We start from the raw sequence: 24,958 nt of genomic DNA, 5'->3' as shown, positions 1-24,958 counted from the left end.
GGGATGGTGGGGGAAACAGAAGCTTCGCTACATACACATGCCCCTCCCCAGCCAAAGGACCTACCTGGGAGGGCCCACGGGGTGCCATTACCCCCTCAGTCTGACCCATCCTGACCCCCCTCTCTCCACTTCTGAGAAAGAAAAGAAAGAACAGAGAACGCGCTCCATCCCACTCCTCCCTTCGCTGACGCTGCCCATCCCCCATTAGCGCTCATTCTCCTCTTCTCCCTCCCTTCCTCCATCCCTTTCTTCCAGCTTCCCCTCCCCTCCATCATCTTAACCTTCTGTCTGCCTGTCTCCCTCAGCCCTGTTTCTCCCCCCCAGCCTCTCTCCCTTTCTTTCTTCTAAATTTCTGGCCCTTCTCCCTCCCCAGCCTCCTTTCTGTGTCTCTCCCACTCCCTCTGAATCACAAGGGAGACTGTGACAACACCTAGGAGCGGTGGCTGCTGGGTGGTACCTGCCACCTACCCCTGCCCCGCACCAACTGCATTCCCCACAGGTGCACATGGGTACACGTCTGTACACGCGCACATGTGCACACACCTGGAGTCACTCTCTGGCAGCGCTTGGGATAGGTTTCTGGACTGGGAAACACCCTTGCTCCTTGCTCAGGGGCCCTGAGTTCTAGTTTCAGCTGTGCTGTGTCACTCTGGGTGGGTCCTGACCCCTCCATGTGCCTCAATTTCTCCATCTATGTTGTGAGGCTTGGGTTTGGGGATCCCCAAACACCTCCTATCTGAGTCACAGAATGCTCTGTCCTCCCTTCTTTGTCCCCTCTCCCCTCCCCGAGAACTCTCCCAGTTTCTTCTCTGATTTACTCTCTCCTCCATAGACACAGGAAGGGAGGCTGACAAAATTCCAGTAAGCAGCCAACCTTCCAGGTGGCCTTGTCCCCCAAGCCCTTTCCCAGGCCTAACCCTCCACAGTCTCCGGTTATTACACTACAGTCTCCTATCAGGCCGGACGCTCCGATCCCCAGAATATCAGGGCTGAGAGGAACCTGAAAGACCATCATGACCAGAGATGCAAACAGACTTCACCTCACATGTCACCTCTGATCCCTGGAGCTCAGGACTGAGATTGGGTTAAGCAGAGAAATGTGCCCCCATCGATTAGTTATGGCTACTTTGTCCAGGAATGTTGCACTTACCTGACGTTCCTTATTTAGCCCAGTTAACCACACACACACACACACACACACGTTTACAGATACTTTACAAAGAAACTGTAGCCTAGAGGAGGTGAGTGTCAAGTCAGGGTCACCCAGTTAGAAGGTCAAGGAGCTGTTTCCCACCTCGGTCTGCCTGGCTTGAGTTCCCCATTATCCTGTGTTGGGGGGGCCATCCAAGGTCCTGGTAAAGAGATGCAGTGTGGTCACAGGAGTTTCAGGGAGAATTATCTGGCCACATGGGCAGGATGGATTGGAAGCTGTGCAGTGGTCCAGGCAAGGCACAGTGAGGCCTGGGCAGGGGCCATAGAGTCAGAGAGTAATGGGAGTGTCCAGGAGGCCTTCCTAGAGTGAGTGATGAGGAGCCAGAATTCCCACCTCCTGAAATAGGCACCTCTTCCCAGAGGGCACTGGGCAGAAGGTGGGCTTCCTCCCACAGCCCCACCCAGCCGTGGACCAGGAAGTTCCTGGTTAACTGAGTTACTCTCCTAAGTCCCATTTTAAGGCAGACCCACTGAGCCTTCTGGGGGAAACAGTGATTGGGCTTAAGAACTGGTGGGCAGGCTGGGAACCCCAGCTTTGAGATTCTTGAACAAGAATAATTCCTTACTCCCTCAGGGGTAGAGAGGTCAGGCCAAAGGAGGAAAGACTAAGGTGCTTAAGTTGAACCTCGGAGGCCCTGAGGCCATAGTTAAGGGCAAGAGCCTTGCAGTGAGGCAGCCCTTTCATTGAATAGATGCTTACTGATAACCTCAATGGGCCAGGCTCTGCTCTAGGCACCAGGGGACACATCAGTGAACAAAAGGGAAACCTCTGCCTTCATAGAGACTACATACTTTTGGGGGGGGGGCATATGGGGGCAGGCAGACAAAACAATAAGCATAAATAACTCAAATAAGTATGTGGTTTACTGGCAAGTAGTGTAGGGCAAGGAGTACTGGGAGTGCCGGCAGCAGGAAGACAGGGCTATTGCAGCATAAACAGGGTACCAGGATAGAACTCATTGAGACAGATGTTTGAGCAAGCACTTGAAGGAAGTGAGGGAAGGAGTAGTGCTGGGGAGGTACTCCAGGCAGGGGGAAGAGTGGTACAAAGGCCCTGAGGCAGGAGGGTGCCTAGTGCATTGGAGGAGGAGCAGGGCTGGTGTGGTTGGGACGGAGCAAGACAGAGTCAGGCCTGTGCTTTGGGGCTTCCTGAATTTTCCTAAGTAATCAATCTAAAGATAAATACTAAGTGAATGGTATAGGTGTAGCATAGTGACTGTGAGAAGGGCAAAGTAAGCTAGTATTTTCGAAGTGCTTAGTACAGCGCCTGGCATCAAAAAAGGCTCAATAGCCCTCAATTGCTTTTGTTACTATTACCTTTATGCAAGACAGTGGTATTGGAAAGACTGTATCATCTTCTTGAGTAAGATGCTTTTTAAGAAAAACATATTTTTGGTTGTGTTGGGTCTTCGTTGCTGCGCGTGGACTAGAGAAACAAGTTGTGGCGAGAGGTGGTTACTCTTCATTGTGGTGTGCAGGCTTCTCATTGTGGCGGCTTCTCTTGCTGTGGAGCACAGGCTCTAGGAGCATGGGTTTCAGTAGATGTGGCACACGGGCTCAGTAGTTGTTGCACATGGGCTTAGTTGATCCGCGGCATATGGGATCTTCCCCAACCAGGGATTGAACCAGTGTCCCCTGCATTGGCAGGCAGATCGTTAACCACTGCGCCACCAGGGAAGTCCCTTGAGTAAGATTCTTTTCTCCACTTTACATTTGGAAAAGAGATGCACAGAGAAGGAAAGGGACTTGCCTAGGTCACCCAGCAAGGCAGGTGGGGGAGCAGAAGCTGGATCTGCAGGTAGGTGCAGATGAGGGATGAGACCCCAAGGACCAGGACTGTGAGTAAGGGGACTCGCAGGGGAGAAGTGGGGAACTGGGAAGGCCATGAATCACGAAGGGAGTGATTTATGAATTCAGGCAGCTCCTACTGCACTTGGCTCTCCAAGGCATCCTGGATGTGATGGTTTTTACTATGGAGGAAATGAAGGCTTAGGAGGTTGAATGAGTATCTTGTCCAAGGTCACACAGCCCTCCGGAGTATGAGCAGGGATTCTAACCCAACCTGGAGGACCTCAGATGAGCACAGCAAAGCGAGGATGGAGTAGAGGGGACAACTAGAAACACTTAGGACGTACAGTCGATAGTACCTGGGGGGCTAATCTGACCACACAGAGATGAGAAGACCACCTCAGACTGCTTGCTCTGAGCCTCACTTTCCCCCGGGAACAGCGAGGTGTCGCCACGGTAAACTGGTGCAGATTCTGCTGGCCGCTCTCGCGTCAGGGAGCATGCGTCTGGTTCCAGCTGGAACCGGTTTGGTGGGGGCGGCTAGAGGGGCGGAGTCCCCCATGCTTAGGCATGCGCGTGCTGACGTGGGCGCGCGCTCCCTCTCGGGGTCGGGCGGCCTGGGCGTAGGCTGGACTGAGCGCCCCGCGCGCTTGCGCACACGCCCCTCCGCGCGCGCGCTACGGCCACGTGCCGAGAGGGTTGCGCGCGCCCCCGCCCATCCCGGGAGTCCCGAGCGACGCGCGCGCGCGCGTGACGCGGGGGGCGGGGCTGGGCGGGGCCGGCGCGGGGCTTTAACCCAGAGGCCCCGCCCCTCGGGCGTACAAAACCGGAGCCTCGGGCCGGGCCGCGTGAGGGAGGAGGGTGAGTGCCCGCCGCTGGCCGCAGCTGCCGCCAGCCCGTCCGTCACTTCGTCGGTCTGTCCGGTCCACGTCGTCGCCGCCGCCTCCTCAGCCCGGACGCCTGGGGCCCGCCCAGCGCCGCCCGGAGCAGCCGCGGCCCCGCGAGGAGACGGGCGCCGCCCCCGCCCGGCCCTGCCCTGCCCCCGCCCTCCTCCCCTTCTGTCCGTCCGTCCGTCCGTCCGTCCCCCCGCCCGCTCGCGCTTCCGTCCTTCTGTCCGGCCACCAGCCCTCGGGCCCGTAGCCCCGCTTCGCCCGCTTTGTCTCTCCCTGGCTCGCTGTCTCTTTGTCTCTGCCCTCGCGCTGCCTCCCAGCCCCTCCCTCGCTCCCCGATCTCGGGTCCCCCTCAAGGCGCTCGTCTCATCCCTCAGAGCCTACCCCCTCTGAGCGCCCCTCATCTTTGGGGACCTTTTTTTTCTGAACACCTTCCACACTCCCCCAAGGCTCTCCTCTGAGCTGCCCGCACATCCCTTGAGGGTCCTCCCTTCCATCTGTCCCCCCAAATCCCGGGGGTCTTGCCTCCTCTTAGCCCTCATTGCTTCAGGGTTTTCCCTCTTTTGGTGTCCCCTGTATACGCTGATACCTCCTAGATCCCTTGGGGTCTCTCCTTGGGACCCCCAAAGCTCCCCAGCTCCCAGACTTCAGCGCCCCTCCCTGCCTTCCCTTGGTTTTGTCCCCTGTCGCTGTCTCTCCTTGTTCTCTCGGGCCTCCGCGCTCCTCATTCCTCTGGGTCGGGGCCCCCTGCTTTGCTCTCCCTGCCTCTCTCTGCCCCCGCATCTGTCTTGCTGGTGTCACCACTCGATGTCTCTTGCGCTGCAGACCCCTCTTTAAGGCTACTCCTTTGCCAGGGCTCTTGCCGCTCCCCCTTGCTTTCTCTGCCCCGGTCCCCTGTCTCCCCTTCTCTCTGCTCCTGTGTCTCTCCCTCTCCCCTTTTCTGTCTTTGCCGGTCTCTGGGTCTCTGACCCCCATCCGGCCCTCATGGCTTTGTGTCTGGAGCTCTTGAAGCAATGTGAGTGGTGGGGTGTCCGGGTCTGGCTGGAGTGCGCCCGCAGGCTGGCCGCGGCCGAGGCTCCATGGGGTTGGCGCTGGGGCGAGGGCTGGCGCTGGGGCAGGAGGCTCTGGGGCCTCCCCACAAAGGGGGCAAGGAGGGAGGGGCCAGGCTGTCTGGCAGAGGTGGGAGGGGGAGCCTTCCTGCTATGAGGCTTCTGCTTTAGTTGCTTGTGTGTGTGGACGGTGCCACGGGCTGGGCATCCCTGCCCGCTTGGCCCTGCATGGCCTGGCATTTTGTGATTGCTTGTGGGCAGGCCTGGGCTATTTTGGAGCCAGCAGGATGTGATATCACTTGGGCGTTTATTTAGACCCGATTGGGGGTGGGGACTGCGTTCTTGCCAACTTGAGTAATCAAATTTTGCATGGGGGGGTGCGGCCTCCTAGGCAGCTGGGCTGTGCGGTTTGTGGCCAGAACTTTGCCAGCCACCAGACTGGGCAGGTGAACCAGGGTCTGTGCTGCCTTGGTCTTGTGGAGACTGTCAATCAGGGTGTGGGGAGAGAGGGGTTGTTTTTAACCTGACCACCCTTGAGGATTGGGTTTGGTGGTCTAAGACCTCTGCGGCCAGCTTCAAGCTGTGTGACTTTGAATGAGACCTTCAACCTTTCCAAGTCTCAGTTTCTCCATCTGTAAAAAGGGAATAATTATGGCAGCCTCACAAGGTTGTCATGACAATCAAATGAACCATCTGTAAAGACACTTCGGGAACTGTCAGCCTGTCTTTAAACTGAGCCCCACAGAGGGAAAGCAGCTTGCCTGGGGCACACAGGCTAGTTCATGGCAGAGTTGGGACAGGGATCCAGGCCTGGGACTCCCCAGCCCAGAGTTCTTTACCCTCCCCCCCACTCCATTGCCACCTGGTTGTTCAGAAATGCTCCTGCCCTTCCAGTAGGGCAGGGGGCAGGCTGCCCTTTTTTATGCCCCCATTCCTGGTTGCTCTTTGTCAGTCTGTAAAGATAGGTGGGTGTGCCCAGCTGGATGTCTGTGCTGGAGACAGTTGGATTTTCCATGTTCCATCCTGTTGTTTTTTAAGGGTGGGCCCTGCTTGGCCAGTGGCACTTGGGAATAAAGTCTGTCAGTTTGTGGCTGTGAGCCCCACCTGCTTTTCCAGCTTCCCATAGAGTGGGGGAACAAAGGCTTCAGCTGAGAGATGCTCCACAGACAGCTGGGGTCTGCTGTCAAGGAGCCTCAGATGTCCCAGAAGTTTGGAGCAGGAGATAAGATCAGCTATTGTAGCCCCCTCGTCTTACAGAGAGACCAGGGACCCACAGAGGATTTCAGCCAGGACTCCTGTGTCCTCTGCCGTAGCACTGCCTCTGAGGAGGTCGCTGTCTGGCTGGTGTCACCTGCGCACTGGTGTATAATGACAGTTTCCAGCATCCGTTGACCTTTTACTGTGGGCCCTGAGCGTGACACGCTACACAGACTACTTGCAGCAGGGAGGAGAAAGGGCTTGGTCTCTGGCCTGAAAGTGGAGGGAATCAGGGTTGTGGTCCCCACATCTCACCTCTCAGGGAGGCTGCTTTCGCCTGGGCTTCAGCTTCCTTATCTGTAAAGTGGGAATGATAATCCTTGTCCTAAGGCTGATTCTGAAATCATGGAATCCCTAGAGAAATTGTGTGAGGCAGAGTGCCAGGGTTCTATTCTCGGCTCTGATGCTAAGATGCTGTATGACTTCAGACAAGTGTCTTCCTCTGTCTGTATTTTTCCTTCGAAAAAATGAGGAAGCTGGTTGTTGTGCTCTCTTAGGTGCTTCCAGCCCTGACATTTGAGGATTTTAAGGTAACTGAAATGCCACCTATTTGCACCTACATCTTATCTTACCTGTTAAAAGTGTGCTTGATCACAGAATAAGAGGCAGAATATGTTGAGTGCTGCCAGATGTGTGCTGATAATGTGCTGTGGCGTTTCATCGGAGAGAGATCTTGTCCGGGCAAAGGGATCAAAAAGGCTTCCAGAGGGAGGCCGTGCTTGAGCTGGACCCCTGTACCAGCCATGTTCTGCCTCTTATACAAACTGTTCCAGAGAAAGAGTGCGGGTTTTCGGGCCGCAGACACCTGGTCTTGGTTGGTCTGCATCACTCGCTACCTGTGTCATCTTGGGCTAGTTACTTTCTTTGAGTTTCAGTTTCCTCATCTGGACACAAGATAATCATAATTACACTGCAGGGTTGTGGTAAGGATTAAGTGAGATTCTACATTAAAAAATAACTGGTACACAGTAGGCGTTTAATAAATGTGAACTTTCACCTCGAGATAATATCTGGATCCCTTTTTGCTTTGTGGGAACAAGGCAGAGGCCCAGCCTCTCCCTCTACCCGCTGTGGCTGGGGTTCAGGTAGCAAGGAAAGCACCTCCTGGCTGTTCTAATATGTTAACAGCAGTGATCCTCTAACCTCTTGCTATGTGGGACATTGTGTAATCTGCCAGGCTCTTTCCTTTCCATTGTTCCTCACAACAGCCCTGGGAGGAAGTCAGAAGCCAGTGGAGTTCTCCCTGTTTCATGGGTGAATGAAGAATAGGGGCCCAGGGAGGGCTTGCGCCCAGGCCTCTTGACTTGGCTCCCCCTACAACCCACAGCGTTGCTCCACATTTATTGCTGCTGCCCGGTAGCCTATGGCTCGGGCTGCCTTCTCTGGATCTGGCATCTGTTGTGCAAGGAGGGTTTGTTTGGCATTTCCCCAGCCTCTGAGCTCATCTCAAATTTAAATGGGACTAGCTTGAGGTTGGGTGGGGACTGAGTCACCACCTTCCCTGGCTTTCTCGTCCTGAGCAGCAGCCAGACACACCCAGAGGGCCGCTGCCGTAGACCTGCTGGTTGTAGACCCTGCACACAACAGGCTTTCCTCCCAGAAGCTCAGATGGCTCAGGAATGTCTCCCTCTGGGCTCTCAGGGGAAGGCGGCAGTGGTGGCTCCATATGTATTTCTTCACCTCAGGGATCTGGAAGCACAAGCCACACTGAGCTGTTGTTGCCTGGCCTCTCCTGCTCCAAGCCCTTATTTGTGCTGTACCCTCCCCCGTGGTGCTGTCTCTTCCCTCTGAGGCCCACATTGTCAAATGCCACCTCTTCCAGGAAGTCTCTGATTGCTGCCTCTGGAGTCAGACTGTGAATTCGGTCCCAGGTCCATACTTGCTGAAAGTGTGACCTTGGAGATCACTTTACCTCTCTGTGCCTCAGTTTCCTCGTATATAAAAATTAGGCTCCTCATCTTTACAAAGTTCAGGTTCCTGAGCTCTATCCCCAAAGATTCTCATTTGGCAGGTCTGGGGGCAGGAATCAGCTTTTTAAACCAGCCCTCTGGAGGAGTCTGATGCTGAAAGCCTGTGGGCCACACTCTGGGTAAAGCTGAACTGAGAGTTTCTCGAGTTGGTGTCACAGTTTGGCTTGTCCCTGCTGCTGTGTGACCTTGGATTGGTCGACTTTCTGCGCCTCAGTTTTCTTCCCTGTCAGACTGGGATGGAAATGCCTTCCTCACAGGTTGCTCTGAGGATGCAAACTCGTGTTGTAAAGGCCCCTCAAGAAATGGGAACCTGTCTGCTACACTGCCGTTCACTGGGTGTCGGGGACTGTGCTAAGCACTTTCTGGCATTATCCCACTGCATTATTGCAACAATCCTATGATACAGGTCCCAATATTATCCCCATTTTACAGGTGAGGAGACTGGCCCCTCATCATGGTCTTTGTTTCAGGCAGAATTGGTTGTTTCCAGAAGCAGATTACCCTTCCCCTGCTCAGTCCCAGCAGCAGACACTGTCAGACCTGGCCAGGGTGAGGGCTGTAGAATTGAACATCTGGGCAGGAATGCAATCCAGTCGTCAACAGGAACTTAATGAGGCTATCGAGGTGTGCGGTGTGAGTGCCTCTCAGGTTCCCAGGTTTCCCTGTCCTGGCTGTGGCTGCCTTGCCTCCCTCAGCCTGTGTTGGAATCAGCTGGTTCCTCACCTACCCACTCCTGGGAACCAGGGCTACCTTAAAGACAAATAAAATCCATATTCTAGAGCTAAAAGGTTATTGTTTCTTGTCTCACTATAAGAAGCATGCTAAGGGAGGAAAAGGGACAGGGATGTGCCTCGGATCCCAGAAGAAGACCATGTCAGGGCCAGGTGAGAGCCATAGTGCTGTCTCCCCACCCAGGTCTCCCTCATTTCTCTGTCCCTGGCCTGGGTCACCCTGGGGAGAGCTGGTGCATGGAGGTCTGGTTTGGCCAGTGAATAGGACAAAAGGAAGAAAAGTGGTCCCAAGTGGTTGGAGCTGGACTTGGCTCAGCCTGGAGCTGAACTGGGCTTGGAAAACACTTTCTGTCCAGGAACCTGCCCTCCCAGCCCTGGGCCAGCCTCTGAGAGGATGGGAGAGACCAGACAGACAGGGCCTCTGCCCCTGGGAACTTAGGATCTGACAAGGGAGACAAGGCCTACAATTATGAGAGACTGTGTGACAGTCTGTAATTAAGCATCTGCTGAAGGAAAGCATTGTCTGAGAAGGAAGAAGTGAGCATGACCCAGAGGAAACAAGAGCCCTCGTGAGGGGGGCTGGGTTCGCAGAGGCCGACATTGGGGCTGACGTTCCTGAGAATGGTTTCTGCAGAGGCACAGGTGTGGGGGCTAGACAGGGTAAGTGCATATTATGGAAACAGTAGACTAGTTTTGCTGATGCATCGGGGCTCAGGGAGGAGCCAGGAGATTGTAGGCAGCATAGAACGCGAGCTGAAGGGCAGAGGCTTTGGAGAGCCATGGAAGATTTTAGAGCCGGGATGGCACAGCTGGAGGATTTTTTCAAGATGAGTCAGGCTGGGTGAATTGGAATGAATGAAAGTGACAACAGGGAGGAGCTTTGTAGGCAACTCGGAGAAGGGAGAGGGCAGTGTTCGGGTGGAGCCCTTGCGAGAGGGAAGGGCCAGTTGGGGTAGCAGAGGATGTTGTGTTCTCTGAGGAGAGCCTGACCAGGGGGCCTGATGGGCCAGCGGGAAAGATGTTGGGTGTCGCTACTTGGAGCAGGAAATAATAGTCTGAGCACATTGCTCGCACACCTGCTCTGTGCCAGGCTCTGTGCCAGGGCCTCCATGGATGCTCTCATGAAATCCTTACAGCAAGCCCGAGGCAGGTGGACTTACCGTCCCCATTTTACAAATAAGGAACATGTAGCTCAGACCCAAAGCTGACTGTCTGCAAATGCTGGCTCTTCCCACAGTTCAGCTCTGCTTCTTGGAAAGGAACCTCCTACTGTTAGGATCCCAGGAATCTGAGCCTTCTTGCCCCTTGAACTGGGGGCACCTAATACATCCCCTAAAGGACAGAACCCCCTACTTTCTAAAGACCTGGGAGATTGGGGCTGGGTACCAGCTCAGAATTGCTTCAAGGTGGGAGAGTCAGGGAATTGAGGGGCCTTCAGTTTTACTCGCCAGGCTGTGAGCAGCCTCCAGAGCGGGGCCTCGTGTGTGTCTAGTGCAACAGTGGGCATGTCCATGACTGGGCCCGCTGGGATTCGCAGCCCGCCCCCACCGGAGAGGGTGGGCCCTGGCCCAGCCACAGAGGCAGGGAGGGACTTGACCGAGGTACTCGCGACACAGGAGAGCCAGGTGATGAAGGTGATGAAGCCTATTTCCCAGGCTGCAGCCAGGGATAGCCACTGGGCAGAGGGAAGGGGAAGGGGAAGGGGAAGGGGACTGGTGATTAAGAGCGGCTAGCAGGGGAGGCAGCAATGGTTGGCGGCAGTGTGCAGCTAGGAAGCTGGTGGCCAGTCATTCTCGGTGTGCCGCCCTGAGCAGGGCCTTGTCCTGGGGTCGTGAGGCCACATGGCAGGCACAGCCTCTGTGTTCTGCTCACCCCACTTCTCCCTTGTCTCCAATAAACACCCCCAGGATCCTTCTGCCAGTCTACTTTGGCAAATTCATACCAAAATCAGGACAAAGGTTTTGATGAGGGATTTTTGTGCTCCTTTGGAACAGACACAGCCTGAGAAATGTTCGGATATTGGAACAGTGAACTAGACTGACTGTGCTGTCCGTTTCAATTGTAGTTATTCACTTGATTAATGCTTTACCATTTGCCAGGTGCTTTCTTGTAAATGTGATCATTCTCATATGTATTCATTCTTTTCATTTCGTTTATAGCACATTGTTTCTGGATCATTAATATTTGTGTAGCCTGTTTTTTAATTTTAAAGCACTTACATCTACTTTATCTCATTAGGTTCTTATACAACCCTAAGAGGATTGCTATTCTTGTCGTCATTTTCCAGAAAGTGACTTGCCCAAGGTCACTCTGGGATTCACTGGCTGAGCTGTTGTTCACTTATTCAACAAATATTTATTAAGTGCCTGCTGTGTGCCAAGCAATGAGCTGGCCCTGGGGATACAGTGGCAAGCAGAGCCGTCTTAGAGACTTAGCTTCTGACCTCCCAGAGTCCACAGAATCATCAAGGTGTAGCCAGGATTCACCCTAGCGCTCCTGACCCCCACCTTGGGCTCTTTCCACTGCAGACCCCTGGAGTTTGGGCCTGAGGCTTAGATCTAGACTGTTGTAGCCTGTGAGCCTTCAGCCTGGAGCATCATGGTAAAGCAAGCCAAGGCAGCAAGTCTCTGCAAACTGAACTTCAAAAGTGACAGAAGAGGTCTTTGGTAATGACTTAATTATTAACGAGAAGGTGAAGAAGGGCATCTCTACAGAAGGCCATCTGCTCCTCCCCAGGGGGAGGAAGTCGCTCAAGGGCTGCTGTACCTAAGATCCGGGCCTGAATTTTCTGCAGCCTCCAAATATTTGATTACAGTCTGCACAGGTGTGGAGCCCTGTGGCCATGTGCTAAGCTGGGGACCCTCCTTGCTTCCTTTAATATTAAATGAGATGAAATAAAGGCATATCTTAGGATATCAGTCTGGAAAGGACTCTCCCAGCCCCCTCATTTCCCATGAGTGGGAACCAAGTATTGGAGGGGACAGGATCCCATATTGAGAGAGACATTATTCTTCCCCTTCCCCTGTCTTACCAGCCTGACTTAATTTCCCCAGTCCTTCCTGTAGGAACCCTCCCCTCTCAGCTGAACCTACTGAGCATTCAAAGCCCTCTGGAAATCCTTATGCCGTAAGGCCAAGTTTTTCTGAGTCTTCCCTGCTACTTTCTGCCCTGCCCAGAGGCCTGTGCTGTCCAGGCTGCCTCCATCTACTGTCAGAGGCTGACCACCTGTTCTGCAAGACTAGACCAGCAGCCCTTGAGGAGACTTCAAAATCCAGGTGTCTGGGCCCTGCCCCCAGGGAGTCTGATGCCTGAGACCTAGAGGGAAGCTTCTTGGGGTACATTTTGCTGGAGTTATTTTTTTATGTGCAAAAGTTATGCTTTTATTGAGAAAGCAATACATGTATGTGGTTAAACATTTCAAACTTTATGGGAAAAAAAGGGGTCCAGTGAAAAATTAGTCTCTCTCCCACCTAGGCTCCTAGGTAATGACTGTGAGCAGTCTTGATGTTTCCTTCCAGAAATACTCTGCATACACGGGCAGCTGTGTCAATACATCCCATTTTATTACCTAGTGCCTGCTATTCTGTACCTTGTCTTCTTCACACAAGGATGTCTCTGTTGTCGGTATTCCCTGTGGGTACACACGTGGCTGTGTGGCAGTCCATTGACGGATGGACCACCCATTGTTTGTCCAGTCCTCTGCTCAGGGACATTTAGGTCGTTCCCAGCCTTGCTGCTACGAGCAGCGCTGCAGCCAGCACCCTTCCCACCTGGCTGTATACATGTGGGCAAGCATCACTGTGGGAGCCATTCCTTCCTGCAAGTGAAATTGCTGTTTTGAAGAATCTGTGCACCTAAAAGTTTACCTTCTTTTGCATTCTGAAAATCTATCTATATATATATATTTTTTAGCATCTTTATTGGAGTTTAATTGCTTTACAATGGTGTGTTAGTTTCTGCCTTATAACAAATTGAATCAGCTATACATATACATATATCCCCATATCTCTTCACTCTTGTATCTCCCTCCCTCCCACCCTCCCTACCCCACCCCTCTAGGTGGTCACAAAGCACCGAGCTGATCTCCCTGTGCTATGCAGCTGCTTCCCACTAGCTGTCGATTTTACATTTGGTAGTGTATACATGTCCACGCCACTCTCTCACTTCGTCCCAGCTTACCCTTCCCCCTCCCCACGTCCTCAAGTCCATTCTCTACGTCTGCGTCTGCGTCTTTATTCCTGTCCTGCCCCTAGGTTCTGAAGAACCTTTTTTTTTTTAGATTCCATATATATGTGTTAGCATGCGATATTTGTTTTTCTCTTTCTGACTTAATTCACTCTGTATGACAGGCTCTAGGTCCATCCACCTCACTACAAATAACTCAATTTCATTTCTTTTTATGGCTGAGTAATATTCCATTGTATGTATGTGCCACATCTTCTTTATCCATTCACCTGTCGATGGACACTTAGGTTGCTTCCATGTCCTGGCTATGGTAAATAGAGCTGCAGTGAACATTGTGGCACATGACTCTTCTTGAATTATGGTTTTCTCAGGGTATATGCCCAGTAGTGGGATTGCTGGGTCGTATGGTAGTTGCATTTTTAGTTTTTTAAGGAACCGCCATACTGTTCTCCATAGTGGCTGTATCAATTTACATTCCCACCAACAGTGCAAGAGGGTTCCCTTTTCTCCACACCCTCTCCAGCATTTATTGTTTGTAGATTTTTTGATGATGGCCATTCTGACTGGTGTGAGATGATACCTCATTGTAGTTCTGATTTACATTTCTCTAATGATTAGTGATGTTGAGCATCCTTTCATGTGTTTGTTGGCAATCTGTATATCTTCTTTGGAGAAATGTCTGTTTAGGTCTTCTGCCCATTTTTGGATTGGGTTGTTTGTTCTTTTGATATTGAGCTGCATGAGCTGCTTGTAAATTTTGGAGATTAATCCTCTGTCAGTTGCTTCACTTGCAAATATATTCTCCCATTCTGAGGGTTGTCTTTTTGTCTTGTTTGTGGTTTCCTTTGCTGTGCAAAAGCTTTTAAGTTTCATTAGGTCCCATTTGTTTATTTTTATTTCCATTTCTCTAGGAGGTGGGTGAAAAAGGATCTTGCTGTGATTTATGTCGGAGTGTTCTGCCTATGTTTTCCTCTAAGAGTTTTATAGTGTCTGGTTTTACATTTAGGTCTTTAATCCATTTTGAGTTTATTTTTGTGTATGGTGTTAGGGAATGTTCTAATTTCATTCTTTTACATGTAGCTGTCCAGTTTTCCCAGCACCACTTATTGAAGAGGCTGTGTTTTCTCCATTGTATATTCCTGCCTCCTTTAACAAAAATAAGGTGTAGGGCTTCCCTGGTGGCACAGTGGTTGAGAGTCCGCCTGCCGATGCAGAGGACACGGGTTCGTGCCCCAGTCTGGGAAGATCCCACATGCCGCGGAGCGGCTGAGCCCGTGAGCCATGGCCGCTGAGCCTGCCCATCCGGAGCCTGTGCTCCGCAATGGAAGAGGCCACAACAGTGAGAGGCCTGTGTACCGCAAAAAAAAAAAAAGGTGTATATATTTTTTTCAGGGCTACTGATTTTTTTTAATTTTATTTATTCATTTTTGGCTGCATTGGGTCTTCATTGCTGCACAAGGGCTTTTCTCTAGTTGCAGCGAGTGGGGACTACTCTTCGTTGCAATGCGTGGGCTTCTCATTGCAGTGGCTTCTCTTGTTGCAGAGCACAGGCTCTAGGCACACGGGCTTCAGTAGTTGTGGCACACGGGCTCAGTAGTTGTGGCTCACGGGCTCTAGAGCGCAGGCTCAGTAGGTGTGGCACACGGGATTAGTTGCTCCGTGGCATGTGGGATCTTCCCCGACCAGGGCTCGAACCCATGTCCCCTGCATTGGCAGGCGGATTCTTAACCATTGTGCCACCAGGGTAGCCCAAGGTGTATATATTTTTTAAAGCACCTTGCCCCCACCCCTGGATTCAAATTCCTTTCCTTGGTTAAGTACTGACAGTACTAATCCAGCCCAGAGAGGGGGAGGAGGCTGGCCAGTCTTCGCTCAGAAGCCCTCAGCCAATGAGATCTCTCCAGAGTAAGGTGCAGATGGGAGGAAGTGAGGGAAGAAATGGGCTGGAGGGACATCAGGAGTGGAGCCAGGACTGGGGGGAGGGGATTCTGTTACAGGTACCTGGGGACCTGTTTGTGACTTGGTCTCCAGGGAGGGATGCCCCCCCACCCCACCCCACCCCACACACACGCACGCACATACACTGTGTCCTGTGCTTCTCTGGTGTGTGCCGCACCTGCTTGGCAACGGCTGGGCCATCAAGCTCAATCATCCAGCAGATATTTACTGAGCTCCTGAATCCAGTGCTGGCTTGGCCACAATGTCCCTGTGCCTTTCCGAGCCTCAGTTTTCCTCATCTGAGAGGCAGGGAGGCTCATCCCTGCCTCTTTCATGGCACCAGCCTAGAGGGGAGATTTGGTAAACCAGCCAGTGGGAAAACACCATAAAACAGATTACAGTGGTCTTAGCTAGACTGTGTCAGGCACCCTGGGGTCAGCGGAGAGTGAAGTTTGGACCAGTCCTGGGTGGGATGCTGTCTTAGTCCTGGGTCTTAGCAGATGGCCTGGTCGGCCCTCAGGCGGGGAGTTTTCAGGCAGCTGTTGGTGGCTCCTCTTGCTGTGCTAAGACCAGGTCAGGCTCGTCCCTGGAGTCTTCCTGAATTTGCTCTGCCCCAGGGGCTGCTCAGGATAAAGGAGTTGAGTTGACAGGTTGGGGAGAGGTAGTCAGAGAGACCAGGAAGGTCTCCACACAGCGGCGAGAGTTTGCCTCGTCCTCCAAGCCAACAGGAAGGCCCTTTTGGGTCCCGCTCTGGTCATTTCTGCAGCTCCTTTTTAGTCCTCAGTGGTGGCAGGGATGAGGAAGGGGACGTTCCATCATTTTTCTAATTTAATGGCACTTTAAAGCATTAGCCAAGTTCCTCCCTCCTATTTTATCAACGGAGAGACTGAGGCAGGGGGTTGAGGGCCTCCTCCCACGTTTCCCAGCGAGTCAGCAGCCTCACTGGGATGAGAAGCCAGGTGTTCAGGCCTTAACTCTCACCATCTTTCCCACATCGTCCCAGTCTTTAGTTTCACTTTGGGGTTAAAAACCAAAGTGAAAGGAAAAGGTAAAGCAGGAAGCAGCCGCTTCAGACCCAGCCCAGGCTGGGGTGGGCCCCGGGGGACCTCACTAGGCCTCACTAAGAGAGGAGCAGGCCTCTTCCCTTGTTCTGGAGGCCCGGCCGGGGTGGGGGCCGGGTGGGACCCTGCAGGGAGAGGCGCCAGGCTGCAGACCAGGGTGGCCTTCTGGCCCGGCCTGCCCCTGCGTGGGAGAGAGCCAGTTCCACGGGTTCCCCGGTAAAGTCAGCCTCACCTGGGTGTGGCCCCAGGTGGGGAGCTACTGCCTTTGAAATTCCTGCCCTTCTGGGGCAGTGCTGGGCTGGAGGTGGGCCTGGGACATCAACCCTGGCTTCTTCCCGAATCCAGCTTTCACAGAACAGTTCCACACTCCCTGAAGGTAAGAGCTAACGTCCTGTCTCCGCTGAGAAAACTTTTAAACTTGCGGTCACTGTAGGCACTTACCTCACCCCCCGGCGGTTTCTTCTTAAGGACGCAGATGGCCTGAAAGCCTTTTGTCCTGGTTGCAGTACCAGGGACTTGGAGAGCACAGGGCGTAAGGGAACCGGAGCCGTGCTTCTCCAGTTGATAGGTGGCCTCGGACAAGCCCCTTCCTGGCTCTGGACCTCAATCCCCATTTGTTTCTTGGCAGGAGCTCTAGCTCTGCTGTTCAGCCAAATAGATTTTGGTCCCCTGGTGAGACTAAAATCATAACACACGTTTGGTTCGCCTGTGGACTTCAAAGATTAGCCGTTGCCAAACTAGCTGGGGTCTCAGGTTCCTGTTTCTCTTGTGCTGTTTCTAAGGAAGTTCTCAGCCTTGCCAGAGCAGATAATGGTAGCAGTTTTGTTGCTTCAACGAATAGGATTTTTGTCTACCTCTCCTCTGCTCTGCGTAATCCCAAGGTCCCCAGGCGCAGAGCTGTGTTCGTTCAAGTCCACTCCCTGACGGCGCACGCTGAGCACACAGTAGGTGCCCTGAAAGTTGTGGCTGAGTGACTGCACTGATGAGCCACACCGAGCCACGCTGCTCCCCTGGGTGGCAGAACCTGGCACTTATAAAGCCCGACTGTGTACGAAAGCCCTCACACCGATGGTCGGGCAGCCCCGTAGTTAAGAGCATAGCCCTGGAGTCATGCTGCCGGGGTTCAGATCCTGAGATGCCACCTGGAGCTGTGAGGCTTTGGCAAGTTGCTTAACCTCTCTGGGCCTCCGTTTCTTCACCTGCAAAATAGAGGTGATGATATTACCTGAGTCACTGCGCGAGGACAAGAGAGAGAATGTGTGTGTGTGTGTAAAGCACTCAGGACAGTGCCAGGCACAGAGGAAGCACTTAAGAAATGTTTGCCCCTGCTCTTCTTGATATCCAAGGGGAGACAGAAGACTTGAAATATTTAAAGACTGTGCATGTCCCATGTCTGGAAAGATGCAGGTGCACTTGGTATTTGGAGAGGAGTTAATCATTCGATGGCTCTTTGTTGAGTGTGGGGCCCTGATGGGGAAGATGCAGCAAATCAAGGCAGGCTTTAGAGAGGAGGTGATCTTCAGGACCTCAAAAGCTGGGTAGGCTCCAAGTGGATGGAGATTTTTAAGGGGAGGCTTCCCTGGGGACGGGAGGGGAGGCAGGGGCTGGTTGTCCAGGGGCCTGGGGAGCTGAGATCAGGCTAGAGAAGCCTGCCCAGGGCTGTCAGAATCCACCAGGCACTCAGAGTCAGGGTTTATCTCAGCAGGGTCATCACTCCATTGGGCAGTATCCTGCTGGGGACTGCAATGAAGAGTCTGCTCTTGAGTGTGTTGTGAATACAGTAATAGTTCAAGGCTCTCCTGGAACTTTCTTGCCTTCCCAAGCTTCCCACGCTTCATGACGTGACTGTTGGCCCAGCACAGAGCATGGTAGCAGTCAGGAGGTGTTTGCCTGTGGGGTAGGGGGAGCGGGGCTTGTCTGACAGCACCTATAAAGGCAGGGCTGCCACTGCTACTGCTGCCCCAGCAGTCTTCTCAAAGGGGGTGCACGCAGCAGTGCGTGGGAACAGCCCAGGGGAAGAGGACTTGGGTTCATCCCAGCCAGCTCCTCCCCACCCCACCTCCACTTTCTTCCCAAACAATCAGCCATTCATCCCAGGTACTGAGCCAGGGGAAGGAGAGGGAACAAGACAAACCTGGTCTCTTTCCTCATGGAGCTTGGAGATCTCATCCAGCTTGGAGACGCCATTCAAGCAGGTACAGACACACAACATACTGTCTAATTGGGATGAGTCCTGAAGGAAACATAGTTGCCGAGAGGGACTTATTCAGAGAAGATGGGGAAGGCATCTCAGGGAAGGTGGGGTGGAGGATGGGAAGGAGGCAGTTAAGGCAGACTGGGAACAGCAGGGGGCAAGACCCCAAGGTATAAAGTGTTTGGTGTATTTAGGGAACTGGGAGAGGTTCGGGTTATGTCTGGTAGGGTCTGCAAGGTCAGGCAGGGCCTGGCTGGGCTTGGCAAGCCTGGGTAGGTCTGAGGCCAACAGCTTTGCTCACCCAGAGGTGTGATAACGAAAGTATTACAAGTGATTTTTGTTTTCAAATTAACATCAGAGCTTCTGAATACTTGCATCGTCATCATTATTATTATTGTTATCATCATCATCAGGTTTTCATACTGATTATTAGTCATCAAGAAAAGGCTTCTTTAGCACTCCCTACTTATTGCTAATGCCCTTTCACATACTACTTCACAATTCACAAAGCCCTGTTGCTGAGGGAGGCGGGTTGCAGTTATTACTGCTGTTTTTAGAAATGATGGAACAGAGAGGTAAAGTGACTTGTCCAGAGTCACACAGCTTAATCAAGATTTGAAGTCCTGATTCACTACTCTTTCTGTACTACCAACTGCTTTTGTTTAAGAAGGCCAACGCGGAAGTTGCTATTTCTTTTTAGCCAGATTGCCATTCCAAAATGATCACAGTTTAAAAGTTTGGGTATAGAATGATGTAACAGTAATTGTGTTAGGGCAATGGGATTAAAATCACTTTTTAACTGTTTTCTATAATGTTATACAATATATTTATAGTTCTTTTTTAAGTTTTAATTTTTTTAACCTCCACACAATCTCCCATCCAACTCCTTTCCAAGGTTCTAACACATCCATTTCTACCCTTGTAGATCTCCAGTCTTTTTGATTTTCTATTTAAATTCTTTCTTTTTCTTTTATTTCTATTCCCTGAATCTCAGGAAAGAGATTGTAGCAGATTATAAATCAGCCCCTGCTCACAAATACGTTTACGTCAAACCAGAAATCAAACACTTCATGCTTAAAGTAGCTTTCAGTATTTTATTTTATGACTTATGGATTTGGGGTGGAAAATCAGTTTGATAGCTGGGACTCGTTTTTAGAGAGTTCCTCAGTAGACTCCGCACTAGCCCACTTTTTAAAAAACTGTGTTAAAGTGCACATAAAACTTTACCACATGGACTTCCCTGGTTGTCCAGTAGTAAAGAATCCGCTTTCCACCGCAGGGTTCGATCCCTGGTTGGGGAAGTAAGATCCCGCGTGTTGCATGGCACGGCCAAAAAATAAATTACCGCTTATACTGCTTTTAAGTGTGCAGTTCAGTGGTATTAAGTACACTCACATTGCTTTACAACTATCACCACCCTCCATCTCCAGAACTCTTTTCATCTTGCAAAACTGAAACTCTGTACCTATTAAACAACTTCCCATTCCCTCCTCCCCCACCCCCTGGAAACCACCCTTCTACTTTCCGACTATATGAATTTAACTACTCCAGGTAACTCATTCATTAGTCCATTTTAAGGAGGTATATTTGAAAGGGAGAGTAGGTTTCATCTGGAAATAATGAACTCTTGGTTAACTCTCCAAGTTAATGCAACTCTCAGCTTTATGTGGCTGTGTTCCAGCAGAGTTTTTAAAAGGCTGCTCATCTCCCAGGAGGGCTTTTCCCACAGAGGCAGTGTTGGTTCCAACGCCCGTGGTGGCTGTGTGGAGCCTGGACACAGCTTTAGGATCCTTCTTAACACAGGCAGGTACTACCAATTAACCAGAAGTAGCACACCTGTTGGAACCTGTGCCGTCCACAACCTACTGCAGTACCCAGCTTTTACAGATGGGTGTCAGTCCTAGGAGGGGAAGCGACCATTTGAGGGGCAAGTGATATCACAGGTCTCTTTGTGAGAGACGAAAAGGGCCTGGTAGGACAGCCCGAAGCCTGGGGAGGTGATTAGTATGCTTGTAAAAACATCAGGGCAGAGCAGCTCCTGGAGGGGTAGAAGTTGTCAAGGTAAAGTCCGCTTTCTTCAGATGCTCTTTGGGATGCTGGCTTGGGCTTGAGATCTTTGTAAGAGTGTATTCTAGTCAGAGTCTGCCAGCAGAAGGGAGAGACCAAATTCGTCTTTGTACGGTGATTTCTAAGCTTTGTAGGAATGTGTGTGTCAGCCTCCTTGTCAGCCAACTTGTATTTTTGTTGTGAGACCAGATGCTGTGAAGGTTGGGTTCCGGAGACTGAAACCTGGAAGGTTTGCACTCACTTAGCAGATAGAACACTTGCTGTGTGACGCTGAACAAATCCCTCAAACTCTCTGAGCCTCCATTTCCTCAGCAGCACAAGGGGCGATGGTGAAAACAACTCTTTGTGGGGATCAAATATAAGGACCTCGGACAGTGACTGGGCCAGGGCAGTAGCCAGCGATGCCTGAGCAGGCAATAAACACCGGTAACTATGACGATTAGTCGCTAATATTCAGCGAGTCCTTACAGTTGCGGGGTGCTGGTGACTTTCCCTTGGGGAGGTCTTCTTTTAAAAAGACCTTCCCAAATGTCACCATGTTGTGCTTTTAGAGGTGGTTGGGAGAAAACTCGAGTATGGAGGGTATGGAGGTGTGAGGGGTAGGCCTATAGTCCCTGCTTGTCCCAGCACTTCTGTCTTTTGCTTGCCAGGTCGCCCCTCACAGACTTCCCTACTGCTGCATTCTCAAGTCTTCCAGGGGAAGGCCCTGCAGCCCTGTCTAACTTTTGGGGTGAAGTCAGAGACAGGGTCCCACGTCGTAAGTGGCAGCAGGATTTGCCTGGCACCCCTTCTGGGTGCCACAGGCATGGGAACCTTGCAGTCCCTGCCTTCAGGGGACTCAGGGTCTAAATGGAGAAGGAGAAAAGTAAACAGGCCTGTAAAACAGTGTGATGGCAGGGGCCTGTGGCACCTCTAAGCCTGGGGCGTGACCCAGTGAGGGGTGCCTGGCGGTGCGGAAGGACAGTCAGGGAAGGCTTGTAGGGAGTGATGCTGGAACGGAGACCCGGAAGAGGCGGTGGGATTAGGGAGGAGGAGGGGCGTTGCAGGCAGGGAGCAGCCTTGCAAAGACCCGGACGCTGGGAACTTGGGGCGTTGGCATGAAGAGGGTGGCAGAGAAAAGTTAGAGGGGTGCTTGGCAAGGCAGGGACACAGAGGCCACTACCCTAAAATGTTAGAATAGTGACACAGGTGCGGCATGGGGTGGGGGTCGGCTGCGGTCCTCAGGGCACCTGCCCCAGGCCAGAAACCCCCAGCTTCTGGCGCATGGAGTCCTTGGAAGGCCTAGAATCAGGCAGCTGCTCTGTGGGCCCCTTGCTCAGATATTTGGGCCCCTCAAGTGATTGTAATGATAGTTCCTCACCTGCCAAGCCCTTTCCCGCCTGTCTTCCCAAGAGAGTCTCACAGCAGCCCTAGGGCAGTGAACAGGGCGAGTCAGCATTGTTCCCATCTTACAGATGGGTGAGAGTGAGGCCGGGGAGCCTTAGTCGTACAGTGAGTGAATGCAGGAACAGTGCTCACTCTCAGGGCCTCCTGACCTACAGGCCACTTCTGTAACTCAGCAGCAGGTATGGCGGGGGGCGGGGGGGAAGGGAAGCCAGTGTCGGCTGGTCTCTTGTTCTGAGGATGAGTTTATCATCTCAGGCAGGAGCTCTGTGCTGCCCGGCTATACAGAGGAAGGTGTGTTAAGCCCTGACCGTGCTGCCTTAGACCTTAGATTTAGTCCTCCCATCATTTCCCCTGTAGCTAGGCCATTTGAACCTTTTCCTCCCTCTCCTCTGCTAGTTGGTAACAATTCTCTGGAGGCAAAAAAAAAAAAGAAATTGAACTGTGAATGTCACACACACAAAAATGATGTCTGATGTCACCTCCATTACTGAGTGTGAAGTAGGAAGGCAGAGAAAAGAGGAAACATCTCAGGCCTGGAAGGAATCCTAAAGGTCACCCGCGGGGGCTTGAGCCCCTCCCTGCATCCATCGTGCCTGTGTCTAGCCTAGCTGATCACCTCCTAGGCAGCTCTGCCCCTTAGAAACTGCCTCCTTATAATGAGGCAAAACCTGCTCCCCCTTAACCCCCACCTTCCTGTCACCCCTCTGGTTGTGCTGTAATGACCTGGACCACATGGACAATGTATGTGACAGTCTCCTAGGTATTTGAAGACAGTAGCCATGCCCTTCTGAATCCCCTCTTTTCCAGGCTACCACTCCCGTCTCTCTAAGCACCTCCTGCCTTGTGTTAGACTAGGCATGGCTCATGGCGCATGTGCGTCACACCCCATCTGTGGCAAATCTGTGACAGACGTCACCAGTCAGTCGCAGCACTCTTGTTCAGTCAGTCCCAGGCTTTCTCCTGCAGTAGTCCCTGTGGCTACGCCCAGTCGGTGGAGTTTTACTTTATTGTGAGTTTCTTGAGGTCTGAGGACTACTAACACTGGGTGGGTCCCTAGTGCCCACCCAGAGCCCAGTGCGTGGCCTACTTGTCGTAATGGGAGGATGGATTAGAGACTTCTCCCTGTGCGATTGCCCCCTTCTCATCGGGCTCCAGTTTGGCAGTGTCCCTTGTCCAGAATCGCCAACAGTACCCACAACATTATCCAGAGTTCAGTGGGGCTGCCCCCTCCCTGGTCCTGCACCTTCTCTGTCAGTGTAGCCTCAGACCGTGTCTGTGATCAACTAGAGTCGCTAAGACATTTTCCCACGTGTCTGTTTTCTGTGTAATTGTCCAAGTTGGGGTCCTGAACTCAAAATCTTAATATAAGCTCTGAGGACTGGGCCCTTGTCCCTGTCCCCAGGCCTGGCACCAGGGAAGGCGACCTGGCCTGGGCTGACCTGAGCTGAACTCACGGTTTTCCCCATTCACTTCTGCTCTGTTCATTTCAAACCATCTCTTGGCCGCCCAGGATTCTTGGCTCCGGGTTCTGACACCCGATATGCCACCTGTCACTGCAGGCACAGTGAATGAGCCTGTTAACACCGTCTTTCTATTCTGGGATCCGCTTGGTCATTCAGAACAATGAAAGAGGCCAGCAGTCGAGGTGCACAGGGCCTGGCGGTGTCTGGCTTTGCACACTGGAGATGGGCCCCTGTGACAGCTTGTAGAAAGCTAGGCTTTTGTGACCCATTACTAGGGTTCGACATCAGCCCTCCAGAGGTGAGGGTGGTTTTTGAGGCTCTTTCTTCTAAGTAGTACTTCCCAGGCTGGGCTCCTGGGACCTTAGGGCCTTAGAAAGACCACAACAAGGTCCACGTGCTAGAGCCAGTATTTGAAAAGTCAAATAGTATTTGAAAAGCCAAATCTTGGATTCTCCACCCCCGACTCCTCCACCAGGCCAGACAGGGGCTGTACACATCAAGTTTTTGTCTTGGACTGGAACCACCATAGCAGCCCTGTAACTCTGGCCATCTTCTGCTCATCAGCACTCCCTACTAGTGTTTATAGCTTTAATGTATGAGAAAATCATGATGCAGGAACTGCTGCTTGGAAGCTGGCGTCTCTTTCAAGCTTGGACTCCCAGGGGTGGGGGTAGTAAGGTATCCTGAGGGGTAGGATAGGGGCCTCAGCAGAGCTGCCAGCAGAGCCAACTCTGCCGGCAGGTCTCTGGGGATAGATAAAAGGACATTTGCAGCAGACTCCAGCACAGAACAGGCGGCGAGGGGTGAATGTTGCCTGACAGGTTGCTTACTGGATTATGGTCGCAGTGTTCGTGGAAATGTTTTTTGAGAAACAGCATGCCGTCTGGGGTCCCCTGGTCGGGCTGGAGGAGGTGGGGCTCAGCCACACGCGGGTGCCTCCCTGAATGCCTAGGGCTGGTGGTCTCCAGGCTGGGAGTCAGGTGGCCAGAGGGAACACACCCACACTCAGAGCCCCAGGCAAGGTCCCTGCTCTGCCACCTGATCCTCAGGGAGTACATTTGCCTTTCTGATCCTCAGTTTCCTCATTTGTACTATGAGGAGGTTGAATTAGTCCGGTGGATCCCAAAATACCATATGGAGGAAAAAAAGAAAATGGAGGTGCTCTGAGGGCCCTGGCGGGGGGTGGGAGTCAAAAAGCCTCCCCAGGCCCTCTTGAGGGCCCCCAGAACCTGGTTTGAAAGTCACTGGAATTACTATCTCCTCGGACCCTAGAATTTAGAGGTTTACACATCCTTGTTCCAGTCCCAGTACCCCATCAGCCAGCTTTGTGACCTGGGACGAGTGGCCTCACCTCTTTGGGCTCTGCCTTGAGGCTGTAGTGAGATTTAGCCAAACTGGGGAAGTCCTGAGTGACTGGGAAACCACATCAGGGGTTCTGGTGTTTCTGGTGGAGGGTCAGAGTGTCCAGGACTGCACATCCAGAAGAAAAGGGCCTGAGGAAGGGCGGTGGGTGGCAGTGATCACAGGCAGAGCGGGCCACCTTTTTCTTCCACGTGCTGGGGTTCTGGTCCAGGGGCACCAGGCCTCTGACCCCATGGCCAGCAGAGCCAGAGGCAGCCACCATCTAACCCACGCAGAGGATATCGCCAAACCCTGCATGAGGACCCAAGATTAGGGTCCTGACTGGGAAACTGGCCTGGCCAGAATCTCAGCCAGGCCCTGCTAAGTGCACCTAACTCCAGCCCTGGTCAGTGTGGTGAAGCAGCA

At 52.4% G+C, this 24,958-nt stretch overlaps 1 protein-coding gene across 8 annotated transcripts in view; it reads left to right on the top strand.

The window, feature by feature from the left end:
• DLGAP4 (DLG associated protein 4) overlaps nucleotides 1-24,958 on the top strand; it is a 93,222-nt gene that overhangs the window by 18,930 nt on the left and 49,334 nt on the right. For 2 of the 8 annotated variants that reach the window (XM_032607132.1, XM_032607131.1), the window contains exon 1: nucleotides 4,048-4,905. The exons of 3 other annotated variants lie outside the window; for them this stretch is intronic. Coding sequence is in view for 2 of the 5 variants with exons in the window: in XM_032607128.1 (XP_032463019.1) it covers nucleotides 18,231-18,276 (46 nt within the window). In the remaining 3 variants the exon portion in view is untranslated. Of the gene's footprint in view, nucleotides 1-3,818; nucleotides 3,862-4,035; nucleotides 4,906-18,178; nucleotides 18,277-24,958 lie in introns of those variants that run through there. 3 more of the 8 variants (XM_032607128.1, XM_032607134.1, XM_032607129.1) reach the window with 3 other exon arrangements.

This window comes from Phocoena sinus, chromosome 15, assembly GCF_008692025.1.
Source record: "Phocoena sinus isolate mPhoSin1 chromosome 15, mPhoSin1.pri, whole genome shotgun sequence".
Classification (NCBI taxonomy): Eukaryota; Metazoa; Chordata; class Mammalia; order Artiodactyla; family Phocoenidae; genus Phocoena; species Phocoena sinus.
Note: the sequence above shows the minus strand (reverse complement) of the source record. Positions and strands in the feature narration are given on the sequence as shown.